The sequence below is a fragment of the Lutra lutra genome, chromosome 10, assembly GCF_902655055.1.
Source record: "Lutra lutra chromosome 10, mLutLut1.2, whole genome shotgun sequence".
In the NCBI taxonomy this organism is placed as follows: domain Eukaryota; kingdom Metazoa; phylum Chordata; class Mammalia; order Carnivora; family Mustelidae; genus Lutra; species Lutra lutra.
This window is the reverse complement of record NC_062287.1, coordinates 1,326,238-1,339,660: the sequence shown is the minus strand read 5'-3', so window position 1 is coordinate 1,339,660 and position 13,423 is coordinate 1,326,238. Positions and strand designations below refer to the sequence as shown.

Below are 13,423 nucleotides of genomic sequence, written 5' to 3'. Positions count from 1 at the left end.
GTAGTTCCTGGTTCTCCAAGTGATTCTAATGCCCGCTGAACTTGGACACCATTGCTCTAGGAGGATTTTCCAATTATAATTAAACCTCATCAGTTATCCCAACATCAAACACATTCTGCTAACAGGTACCTTGGCCATCTTACCCACATCCAGGTCTACGCGGGCATTCAGTTAGATCTGCCACAGCCGACTGTATTCTACAAGAACCGGCTTGGTCTAGTGGCTAATCTTTGCCTCGAAAACCTTACAATAAATATTTCTTAAATGACTAGAATGATAACCAAATGCCAATTCAACCTCATGATTCAGATTATACCTTTCTCTTTTAGATTTATGTATTTATTTACTTACCTGAAAGAGAGAGAGAGAGACCGTGCACACGCACATGGGATGGTGCTAATAGTGGGGAGGAAGGAGGAGAGGAAGCAGCAGGCCCCCCACTGACAAAGAGCCCAACGCGGGACTCAATCTCAGGACCCTGAGCCGAAGGCAGACGCTTCACCCACTGAGCCACCCAAGTGCCCCAGATTATACCTTTCTAATAACATCCTTGAGGTCTGCAGAATTCAGTTTTCCAAGGGGTTTCCCATGAGGAGGCAGTGGCTGTCCTGGGGCTGCTCTTGTTCCGGCGTTGTGTCGCGCTCCCCATGTGACGTAGAAACTGTCTGCACAAACAAAAAGTGTTTTTGGTTTTGTATGTGTTACCTGTAATGGCAGCACCAGGAAATACATTGCTCACTAAATTTTATTTTTCAGTTAATCTATCCAAGATCATCCCCAGAAAAGTGGAAGTAAGTTACTCCACAGTGCCTGGCGAGATCATTAAGTCAGCTAAAACACAAAGGATGTCAAACTGTCCCTGACCAGGAACGGCTGTGTCCCTGCTCCAGCCCTGACCCCCACGACCTCTCCCCAGATGAAGTGTCCTCCTCCTAATGCACCCCACACCTCTTTTTGCTCTTTCTCCCTACTTCCCGCCCCTTCTCCACAACCTGCATACGAAATGGGCAGCTGAAACAAACATAAAGCTCTCCTTGAGAAAGAAGACAGATTGATAAATACCATCAAGGGCCTTAATTCTAAAATAAAGGAAAAATTAAATGAATTTTAATTAGAAAACAAAAACCCCACCACTTCCCCTTAAGTTTGTCTCCAGCAGCAGCCTGTGAGCACACGAGGGAAATCTGCTGACCGCCCTATGGAACCTTTCTCTCCAGTCCGTTCGGGAGGCCACTCGGTGAGGCTTCCTCCTCCTCACACGCCCCACTCAGAGGCAGCTTGAGTGACCCGGACCCCAGCTCCTGCACGTCTTCTCTTTTCCCTCGCCACCGCTCTTCCTACATGCTCTCCTCTCTGCAGAAAGCTCTCTACTCCAGCTCCTGCTTGGGAACGACGCTGCCATAACCACCAAGTGCACGCAGATCCCGTAGGAGGCGCTGCCCCCATCATGACCTGCTGTGCTTGGGAAGCCTTCTTCCTCAGATCTGTAGGACCATACTCAACAAGCCACAGCACCAGTCCTCAGTTTTCTGCCTACCCCTTCTACTCTTATCTGCCCTGGGATCAAAATTCAGTCCATTTTTCTTTACTCCTAAACACTCCCCTTGAACTAGTTAACCTTATTCTGTGGGTTAAAATCAACTACTTCTGTGCCAAAACCTATTCACCTATCGACAAATCTCCCAAGCTCTAGTCTGGTCCCATACTTGCAGCTGCTTAACAAACATATGATGAACACGTAACACTCATCCACTGAACACCCCATGTTTAAGCCCCGCACTTCCTGTTAGACACAAGCAGTCAGACAGACATGACTACTGCATTCACAGAGCAGATACGCAGATCCCCCGAAAGACACTCAAGAAGCCTGCAAACACTGAAACCCAGCGACAGCTGCTCACCGTCTTCACAGGTCATCAGGTGTCCCCTGAACGACCACAGGAGCCTCCCAGCGCGTGTCCCTGCGACACATCTCTGCCCCTCCAGCGGCATCCTTACTAGCACTCCTGAGGCACACACGACAGAATCGCACAGTGCTTCCCACCGCCACAGAAAAACAGCCAAGCCCCCACCGAGGCCCCTGCAATTAGACCCCCTGACTGCTTGGTTCTCCTGTCTGCTGCTGCACTCCGCTCCATACTCCGGCTCCCTCGAGCCTCGGAGGCCGTGCACACTCTTCTCCCCTTCACGGGAACGCCCTGCCCCTCTCCTTCACGTAGTACTGTCATCCCTCAAGACACTCCCTGTATAGCTCAGAAAACGGTGTATCTTAGTTGTTCATCTAAGAAACTATGTACAGGACCTATATGCTGAGAACTACACAACACAGACGAAAGAAAGCAAAGAATATGTGAATAAATGGACGGAGAGATCATGCTCCGAGACTGGAAGACTCAGCACCGCTTCTCCCCAAAGCAACATACTGAATTATCGCACTTCCTGTCCCAAGCTTAGCAACATTATTTATACAGAAGATTCTTATAAATACATAGAAAGGCAAAGGGATGTAAATAGCTAAAACAAACTACAAAAAAGAAGAAGACAGTAGGAGAAATCAGTCTTCCCAAATTCGAGACTTCTGCAGGTAACATAATGAAAACCAGCGGTACGGACGGGAGGCAGACACATAAGTGACGCAACAGAACCGAGCCCGAGAAGTACGGTCACACAACTACTCGGACAAAGTGCAAAGCAGCTCAAGGAAGAGATGTTCCCTTGCCAATAAACGGTGCCGGCGGAAGCGGACATCCGTCAGCAAAGAAAGCGCCGAGGCCTCACTCTTCATACAGACACGGACTCAAAGTGGACCACCGACGTCTGTGCAGGAAGAGACACCATTCAGGCAAGGGTCAGTCCGAGCAAGCCGACGTCACTGAAGAAACCAACTCCTCCTGCGGTACCGGGGGAGAGCCACAGGCCACCGCGGCAAGGCCACCGGCCCTCAGAACCAGCAACTGGGAGCCAGGAGCAGGGCACTCCCGCCTGCCTACCATCCCGCCTCAACCACTGCAGCGCACTTCCCGGGTCTGAAACTCGAGCCTGGAAAATCCCTCTCTGCACCTCAACATCTTCCTCATCTTCGAAATCCCCTTGGGCCTAAGCAATTAGGGCCCTGCGGCCAAGAGCCGCCCATGGCGCACACGCAGCAGGCCCTCCGGAGCGCTCGCAAAGGCCAGCTGTGCGGGAAGTCCTCCTGCGGCGGAGCGGGCGGCCAGCGGACAGCCAGTGGACACGCCCACGGCACGGCCTTGCATCACAGGTCCTTCAGCCACGACGGTTTTCAAATCACACGCGCTCCTCCCAGCGCAGTTTTCAAGCTGCAGGCAGCGCTGTCCTCTACTCGGGCCCCCAGCGCCCAAGCCGGAGCCGGGAGCACGTAAGGAGTTCTGCGCTGACGACATGGCTTACTCTCAAGCAGAAGTTAATCACAGTCACATATGGGTTTTTCCCAACGATCTTTAAGGTTCATCTACATGCGGCTTTAAATAAAACCTTTATTAGTAAAAATCTCTCAGGAAGCACAATTTTGAACTGTACATATAAAACACTATGGTCTGAATCCAAGAAAACCATTATTGTCACTCTATTTTACCTGTATTTACTTAGAAATCTAGCAAAAAGGAAAAAGCAGCCCCTTGCAATAAAAACATTACCCAAACCTTTCATTTGCACAGAAACACGAAATCATGCTATTACCAAGAAAAAAAAGTTTACAGTTCTCATAGCATTCACACACTGCATCAACTCCGTAACTGTATTACCTGCCATATTGTCTAACACATCGGAGCCCCAATCTCCTTGAAATACCGATGTTAAAATGCTGTCAAATAAATGAAGTTCCTTCGCACCAACAATTTTGTCACGAAATAAGCGCCGTGCTTCATAAGCCACGATTTCTAATACATAATCTAGTGGATGATTTGAAGATCCTTAAAAAGACAACATTTTCTTTAGTTGTAATAGAATTCAAATGACTTGCAGATGATCTATTTCAACATAATACTAGAAAGAAATAAGAGAATAAAAATCTGCATACCGTCAGGTTGGCATCAGATAAATACAAGAAAAGGGAAAAAAGGTAAAATTCCACGTGTTATTAAGTTGATAAATTATTTTAAAGAATATATTAACCATTATTATCTCTACTTACTCAATAAAAATATCAATTCCAAAAAGCATATTAAACATGAATAACGATTTTATTTTTCCCCAAATCAAATTCTAGCAGTGACAATCATAAAGAGTTCAGAACACACGCACACATAAACACACGCGCACATACACAGATACACTGTGGCATTCCAAAGAGAAGCAATTTGAAATCATGAAAGCAAAACTTACCTCCTTCTAAATCGTATCTGAATAAGCCAAGAACCCACTGGGTAAGGATGCAAGGAGTAAAGAAATAGTGACTATAATCATCAACTGTAAATTTGGCCCGCACCTGGAAAAGAAAATAAACTGTCTGTCCACTCTCTAAATACATAATATATATATAATGCATTTCCAAATACATAATGTGTTAAGTTTTTCAGTCACCACAGACTCACAGGAATGCCCAATTTCTACTAGTGAGGAGAAAACTGTATTTCATAGAACTGATTTCCTTCGTTACCTCAGACATTGTATTTTACCCATTTAAAAACATGATCTAAGAGCAGTTATTCATAGGCTACAGGAAACTGCCAAAACATTGTCCAAGACAAAAATAAAAGGTTAAAAAGCCCTGCTGAGCAAAAGAATTCAAGGAAGGTGAAGCTAAGCTTTACAAACAGTGGTCGCTATTCCAAGGCACCCCCAGGTCTAGGAAACACTTGCTTTTGAGGGCTCGGAGCCGCAGAGGAGCGTGTGCTCACGAAGTCCATGAGTCGCTAACAAAACAGAGTGCTCCTCCTGGATATAGAACCAGTGAGAGCCTGAGCCTTCCTCCCCACAGACAGGACCCCTGTTCTCATTCTGGCCTTGATCACTTAACTTCTGAATTAATTTAGAAAGTAATCACTGCTTTCTAATTCTCTTGCCCTACTTTTACTCCACAACGACAAAAAGCATCCTCCACAAACACTTCCCTAACTTGAACGTGCTGCTCCCTTCACCTAGGAAGCTCTTTTTCATCTCAGCCACTCTGGGAAAGTCTATTCATTTCTCAAAACTCAGACCCCACACTGGGGTGCCTGGGTGGCTCGGTCGGTTGAGCACCCATCCGAATCTAGATTTCGGCTCAGGTTGTGATCTCAGGGTCATGAGATCGAGGCTCTGTGCTGAGCGTGGAGTCTGCTGGAGAGTCTCTCTCTCTGCGCTCCTCCCTCCACCACGCCGCATGCTCTCTCATAAATAAACCAATCTTTCAAACCGATCTTGCAATCAGTCTTTCAAAACAAACCAACTCAGATCACATCTCACGTCCGCGTAACAACTAGCACACAGCACAGTTACTTGCTTCCTCTCCTCCGCTAAGTCGTGCCTGTTGTCACCGATCTACTACTCATCCCGCTGTAGTCGTACTTCGTCTACAGGAGCGGGTTCCCAACGGGTCTGTAAGCTTCCCGAAGGCAGAGACTTGGTCACCTCTACATCCCCAGCACGGACACTAGACAAGCAGTTACTGCGTAAATGTCTCCTGTGCCCTTACTGCCTGATGCCAGGCTCCGTCCCGCTTCACTACGGAAGGAACCTGAGGCATTTTCTCACATGCCACAAGAAAGAAACCTCAAAGCCCACGCTCCGGTTTGAAGTCTCGCAGACAGACACTGACAGAAGTCAGGAGAAAGATTGAGTTTTGTTCAGAGGAACATTCTGAATACGCTGCATGTTAGCAGATAACAGAATAACCACCCAGCACCACTCGTCCAACCCGTTTCACCAAGCGTCTGTAGACACAGTGCCGGGTGACTCAGCACAGAGCCTCTGGCCTCAGAGAGCTCACTGTCTGGCAGAAAAGTCCAACCGACAAGACGAGCAGAAAGGTGGAGTGTCAGCGCAGGTCAGCGTTAAAGGCAGTCCTCCGGGACTGAAACCAAGAGACACGACAATGACAATATAAATGAGGAAGAATTTACCTGTTCATACACTTGGACCATAGATCCTGCTAAGAGATAGATTTTTGAGGAAGAGCCCCAAATAGAGTGACTCTTCAGATTTTTGTGGAGAACAGGCTCCAAATAGGCTCCATAGATAGTCTGCAGCTGCTCTCTTTCTGGGTAGCTGGAAAAGGGCACAGAAGAAAACAGCTGAAAAAGCCATGTTCCGGATTTTTCTGTTAGTGTTCATTTGCAGCAGTTTTCTCACACCCCGCCCCCAATCTATCGAGGGACTGAAGCTGTGCGCCAGGTCCCTACTCGGACAGTTCTTTATATGCTCTCACACACCGAGGGCCCTAATAGAAGTTTCCAGGGAAACTACTTAAAAACATAACTGTTCGGGAACCACTGATCTTTAGAAAGGACCAAAAGGTAAATTTTGCTTAAGAAGTAGTATTTTAAGTAAAGCCTACCAATAAAGCAGTAATCCGCCTCAGAACTGTAAAAGTAGAACTAATACAACAAATGAAATCAACCTGTTTCTCTCAAGCCAAAATTGATTTCAATACAGCCTAACTGGGAGCTATAACCTTTCTGAAAGTACACTTAATAGATGGTTGCAATTAGGAGGGAAGCATCCAAACAGGATTTTGTAAGGCAAAACGGAACAGAGGACCAGCTCCACGCCCACAAAATCTGCACGTCCTTGCAACAATTCTGGGCCACGCAGACGGATGCCACACATCAGGCTTAACACCGTCACCCACACAGCTGACCCAACTTACCTCGTGCCTGGTTACATTATCTATCTTCGTGAAATGTGATAGTATTTTTGTTTTATAAAACCCATTATTTATATCTAAAATCCATCATTCAGATTCCTGATACTGACATTTTAGAACATTTTAGACTTTATTTCCAATATTTAAGAAGCACTGATTAATGCCTTTATCACCCTAAATTACTGCTTAAGTTTAGCAAGGGCCGGTAAAAAGATTATCAAAACTCAAGTTTTACTAATTTTATAGTCTCCATTTTAAAGAAATGTCATTAATGGATACCTTTAGTAAAGTTCAAATATAGAAGACATCTCCCCAGATTAAAAAAAAAAAAAACAGATAAGAACACTACGATACATACTCCACAGCGCAAAGGCGAACAATGGAAGTGAACCTGGTGGTCAGCTTGTGTCTTCCCAGTCTTCCTCCAGCTGACATAGAAGCCACAATCTGAATATTCTCTAAACCAACCCATTCCAAATTTTCATCGTAAAATCCTTGATAAGTCAATACCTTTTTGAAAATAAACGTATTGCAAATGTGTTATTTAGGCTTAGGACTTTCTAGTAGAGTTATTAAATATTTTTGCATAAAATTCAATTGTTTCCAAATGCAATCACCCTCTATCTAACTCAAAAATTTAAGATTGAAATATACTTTAAATTCTTATAACACTAAAAAATAATACTCTTATTAACCACCAGTCTGCATTTAATATTAGGTGAATTACCCTCATTTTTAAAGAGCTTTTGTCTCTAATAAACATTAAAATCCAGTTGACAGTATAAATCTACCAGCAATTAAGAAAAAAAAGTGAAAGAAATCAAGGAAAATATAAGGAAACTATTTTGGTTTTCTTTATAAATATTTTATCATCTTCTACAGTTACATCGTTAAGCTAAGTTTGAACCCATGTAAACATAATAAACTCTAATTTAGAGCGCAGGGTTTCTAATGTGATGCAAATCCCATAAAGAAGTAAAGCCTTCCACAATGACGGAATGTATGGTCTCCGACCTTTGCCTTTACATGGGCAAAAAGGGAGAGGACTGAGCTAAGGAAGCCCGAAAGGGGCCATGACCAAGGAAGTCCACGTGCTCTCTGAAAAATGCATCCCTAGAAAAATGAAGCAAAAATTTCCCCAAATCCCACATCATCCCCACCTGCTGCTTTCCCTATTTTAGAAATAAAGGACAGGAAATACATATAGGATGAAGGTCGTTTTGACTCTTCCTGTCATATAACACCTTCCTGTAATGCTAGCTTCTACAGGGAAGAAGGTCAAAGAAGGGAGTGTCGTGGGGGCACCTGGCTGGCTCTGTCAGTGGAGTGTGTGACTCTTGATTTCAGGGTCATGAGTTCGAGCCCTATGTTGGGTGTAGAGATGACTTAAAAATAAAGTCTCTCTAAAAAAGAAAGACAAGACAGGGAAAGGAAGAAAGTACCCCGGAACGAGAGTCCTACAAGCTTCAGGAGTGTAAGACCCAAAGTACCCCGGAACGAGAGTCCTACAAGCTTCAGGAGTGTAAGACCCGCAACGCGCGCTGGACAACACCGAGCCTGAGCAGGAAAGCGGATCTTCCAACGTTTCCCGTCACATCCAAGCGCTTAAAGGAAGAAAACTCACCTGCTGCAGGAAAGCCACCAACGTGCTGGTGCCCCATTTGTCCAGCTTGGGCAGGTTGATATCCTTCAGGTAGAGGACAAGCCTCTCGGAGTCCCTTGGCCTATACACGCGGCCCGTGTTGGTGCTGATCACCATGCACGTCTGGCTCAGCTTCTGCAGGAGGTGCCGGGAAGTGGTCTGCGCACTGCAGTGAACCGTAGCGATCTGTGTGGAGCGGAGCTGGGAGAAGGCGTACCGAAGCAGCATCCTGCAAGAGGCAGGGGGCGGCGGACGGTGAAAACACCACCAGTGAAACACCGCGTACATTCAATATGAAATTTCTATTTCATAAATATTGCGGCGTCTAAATCATATAATACGATGTTTAAGAGGAAAATGGTAAATTTGGATATGGCTTAACAGGTAGCTTTCTAATTTTTACAATATAAAATATAAATTCATATTTTAAGGCATTCTTGGGAGTCAATCAGCAAAAAAAAAAAAATCTAAGGTTACAGGAATAATTTAATTTGACAAAGTACATATAAAAGATACCAACAGTTTCCGCACAGCTGAAGGAAAGATTTTATGATATTAATACTCCAAGCTAAAAAAAAAAAAAAAAATACGATTTTATAGAATTTTTAAATTACTACTAAAATGTGAAACTAATAACCATGTCTTCTTTATTTCCAGAAACTATACTCAGTAGGCACCAAAAATAGGCTGAATTACACAGATGTAAAAGTTATTTTTAAATAGAGAGCTAACTTCAAGATGCATTTTTTGTAACTAAAGCAGGTAATAGTTTGTGAGTGTATCTAAGGTATGTAGTTTTTGGTGGGACTGTATGCATGTTTTCTTTTGAAGGGTATCTTCAGACTATTCTCTTTCCGTTAGAAACCACGTAACCTGGGAGAAAAAGAAGGCATTTTCTTCTCTGTAGTTCTCTGTAGTCGTATCATTTACATCAGTAGTGACAATGGAAAGAGTCCTTCCCGAACATGTAAATGCTCCTTTAGCCAAACGGAAGGTAAAGCTGCTAAAATCAAGAAGAGCACAAGTCCACACCATGCGCCTCAACCACCAAGTTTCTGTCCTTACCCTTTGCCACATCCTTCTGGTCCTACAAGAATAAATGGCTGTTTGGTTTCAGAACTTAACCACGGTCTGAAATGATCCAGGCCTCGCTGCATGTCAGGAATCTGAATGACGGGGAGAGTCTGGCCATTACTGAAATCATCGGCCGTCAAGTTTTCTGGCTTCTTCAGCACATAAGATGCTAATCGTCCTCTACCAGAGTCATAGTAGGTGTCCATGGGCTTGTGAGGGTCTGGAGGAGACTCTTGTGCCCAGTTAAAAACCTGCAGAGGAAAACATTGTGATGGGTTTTCACATACTCCAAACAAGAGCGTGTGAAATTTTAATTCTTCAAAGTCAATGTCCCAAAGTCAACTGTCTCAGTTTAAAAGAATATTCTCCTATGCTAACCCTACCAAATGTCTTTTATAATTACAGCAACAATGAAGGGGCGCCTGGGTGGCTCAGTGGGTTAAGCCTCTGCCCTCGGCTCAGGTCATGATCTCAGGGTCCTGGGATCGAGCCCCACATCGGGCTCCCTGCTCAGCAGGGAGCCTGCTTCCCCCTTTCTCTCTGCCTGCCTCTCTGCCTCCTTGTGATCTCTCTCTCTGTCAAATTATTTATTTGACAATATTTATATATTTATTTAAATATAATTACAGCAACCATGCAATGTCAAATATCATTCTCTTAATGATTATTTAAGCAAATAAATAAAAGTCATATTTTTAAACACTGAATCACTGCAGGAACCTAGTCCCACCCATTACAGTGGTCCCGGCACTGTTCCCAAGCTGCTGTTCCCTGGAACACTGAAAACCTGCTGTCTGGGCAGATATAAATCAGAGAGTTCACCCGGTGCTAAGCTTCAGCACCCTGCCTCTGATCTGCAGCATGAGAACGTCTGCCCAAATGCAGCACAGATCCGGGACCAAGTGGCAAGGAGAAGCACCCGGCAACGGGGCAGCAGAACGGACATGGACAGGGGAGCAGCACAGAGAAAGCAGTAAACGACGGCCCCAAAGAAGAAAGAGATGACACAAATGCAGAAAGATGATGTGGGAGCCAACCCAGAGAAATGCATGTTCAATGTTTTCAACAGAAGCCAACAGGATGATAGCCTTTAATATATACGATATCGTTTTATAAACAACTTGGCTGAAATACACCTTTACATTTATTAAAGAAAATGTTGATAATGATTAATACATCCTAACATTCCTAACTGCTAAAAGTGCTCTGGTTAAATAAATGATTAAAAATATTTATCATTCTAAAATTAAAAATGAATAATTATATATATTCATATGGCTAGTTTCAAAAACGTCTGACAAAAAAGATATTAAAACATCATTTCATAAAATTTAAATATCATAAAATACTATAAACTAGTTCAAAGGAGAAAATAAGTACATATATTCAAATGCGTAACTCTTCTATTGAATGCATAATTTCAAAATTAAACAGCTCTATACCTTACAGTTACAAATCACTGAATTTTGGCAATTAAGAGCCCATGAAAATTAAAGAAAAATGTTGACTGAAATAGTTTTTAAGCGTGCATCACCTCTCTGGTGAATTCCAGACGTGATTTCATGTTCAGATTTCCACCAAGTCCCCGTATGAGACTGATAATAAATTGGTCATGATTTTGGCATCCACGTAGATGTGACAGTCCATTCATCACAGTGCCAACTAGACTTGTTTCAACCACATAGTCGTTCTGTTGATTAAAATCCATGGAACAGAAAAAAACAAACATTAATCAGCAAACACAAACATACAGATTTACATTCACCTCTCTTTTCAAGTACGATTGTTAAATATACCCCCCTACTCAAGATGTAGAAAGTTGACATTTCATTCAGTTTATATGCATAAACTTTTTTAAAAAGTGATTAGAAAAATGCAAATTGTGTATTTCTAGCAGTAAGTGCTAGAGCCCTTAAATGTTGGTGGTTTGTTTACTTCCTAAACTTGAAGAAAAGAAAAAGACCATCACTGAGCAGGGTCTAGAAAGAACAGTCCTCCACTTCCCCCTGCTGATAAAAAGGAAGCTAGAGGACACTGCAAAAGTATGGCTGGTACAAGCAGACTTAACACAAAAACCATGTGGATTTGGCTCTCTACCAAAATGAAACTTGTGGGTTGCAGTGATTTCCATCTGTGGGCCGCTGGAGCCCTGTGCAACTGCCAAGGGGCTGAAAGTGGGGAAGGTTCTCATTCACTCAATCTCCCACGGACTTACAGAGAACCATTTATGCATCACTTGCATGTCCCTATGGTGCTAGGTATGAAAAAAAAAAAAGAAAGAAAAAAAAAGAAAGGTGAACTACACAGAAACTCCCATGCCTGCAACTCCAGTCTCGCAGAGGAGATGGCCCATGAGTCCCGATAAATGCTGCAGAGGAGGACACAGTGCTCTCAGAGTCAGTCAGATGGAGAGCTCAGCTCGCCTCTTTGACAACCGTCACAGCTACGCCCACCCCTGAAGGATGGGATCTGCGGGGCATGCAGAGAGCACAGCACATGCAAAGGTAAGCCACTGGGGTAGTTCAGAAATGAGAGGGAGGCAAGGGCCAGAGTATCAGAATTGCAGAGGCCACGGTATGGAGTGCAACTTTTAGCTTCACTAATTTAAAAGTGTTTTTAAGTAAGAGAGTAAAATGATCCAATTTACATTTTTTTAAAAATTGCTCTGCAAGAAAAAAATATTTTCAGAGGATTGGAGAAACAGGAGGAAGAGCACGAAAAAGGGAGAAGGTGAGTAGAAATGCTGTGCTAAGAATTCTAGGCTTTAAAGGTAAGATAAAGGAAACAGTTGCACTTTCTTCCACATTGTCATATTTGCTCAGTTGATACAAGAAAGCAAAGCTCTCATTAGAGATAAAATCAGCATTTGGTTTGGGTACCCATTATGGTATATCTCAGAATGTAAACACAGTGGATGAAGTACAAAATAAGAAGGAAGGAATCCTCAACACATAAAAAAAAAAATGTCAAGCATAGGGACCTGACCTCAAAACAGAATCAGTTTATCTTCTAACTGAAATCCGTTCTTTGGCTTGATCATTTATCCTGTTCTCATGCCTGCACTCAGAAACCCCTGTATATCAGTAAACCCCGCCCAGTGTTACAGTTCCCCTTCCCCCTCTAACAGTCCCCCCACCCTGGCAGGTGACCTCCAGAACTTGCTCTGGAGACGTCCAAGGGCTCCGCATCCGTCACGCCCCTGAAGTCAGCAGAACCACTGCAGAGCAGCGAGGACAGAGGCGGCAGGTGTTTCCTAAAGCACACACGCTCCTGCGCGTCTCCATGACCATAGCTGGGTCTGCGGACACACTAAAGCGTGGTCCTCGCCCTCATGGAGCCGAAGGCGTGCAGGTGTAACAGAAAGAAGACGACAGGTCATCAGGCTGGAGGGAGTGCTGCGTCCCCTGAGGCCTCCAGGGAAACCTCGGTCACTCGCGTCCCGCTACTCACCAGTCCCTATCCCTCCATCTCTATCCTTACAGGAAGGAAAGGAAAAAGGTGAGAAAACTGAAGTGAGATCTCCATTTCTCCATAAATCTTATTTGGTCCCCAAGTAGTAACCACTAAATCAAGTTCAAATTAGCAACCAGATACTTCCCAAAAGTACTTGCACTGCTATTATCTCCTTAATTTTTCTGTTTACATTTCTCATAAAAGCAACGACACAAAAGCCGGAAATAGTTGAAAAATCATGTAGAACCTGTAAAAGCCCTCCCACATCTTCTGTGCAAGTGAAACTTCTGTTCATGCTTCAAATTCAAAATTAAGTGTGATCACCTTTTTAAACTCTCCTAGAAGACAGCAAATCTCTTCATCCGATTTTGATGCTCTTTTCACATCTCGTCTTTCTTCATTAGGCAAACCTTTCCCAATCAGAGACTGTCCTGTCCCCCTCTAAGTCTTGT

At 43.9% G+C, this 13,423-nt stretch overlaps 1 protein-coding gene across 3 annotated transcripts in view; it reads right to left on the bottom strand.

The window, feature by feature from the left end:
- Positions 1-13,423, bottom strand: part of DYNC2H1 (dynein cytoplasmic 2 heavy chain 1) — a 292,883-nt gene that overhangs the window by 218,201 nt on the left and 61,259 nt on the right. For all 3 annotated transcript variants that reach the window (XM_047692880.1, XM_047692881.1, XM_047692882.1), the window contains exons 41-48: positions 11,053-11,208; positions 9,510-9,769; positions 8,427-8,673; positions 7,161-7,312; positions 6,060-6,204; positions 4,342-4,444; positions 3,762-3,929; positions 535-665 (exon numbers count right to left, since the gene is read on the bottom strand). In XM_047692880.1, coding sequence (XP_047548836.1) covers positions 535-665; positions 3,762-3,929; positions 4,342-4,444; positions 6,060-6,204; positions 7,161-7,312; positions 8,427-8,673; positions 9,510-9,769; positions 11,053-11,208 — 1,362 coding nt within the window. The remainder of the gene's footprint in view (positions 1-534; positions 666-3,761; positions 3,930-4,341; positions 4,445-6,059; positions 6,205-7,160; positions 7,313-8,426; positions 8,674-9,509; positions 9,770-11,052; positions 11,209-13,423) is intronic.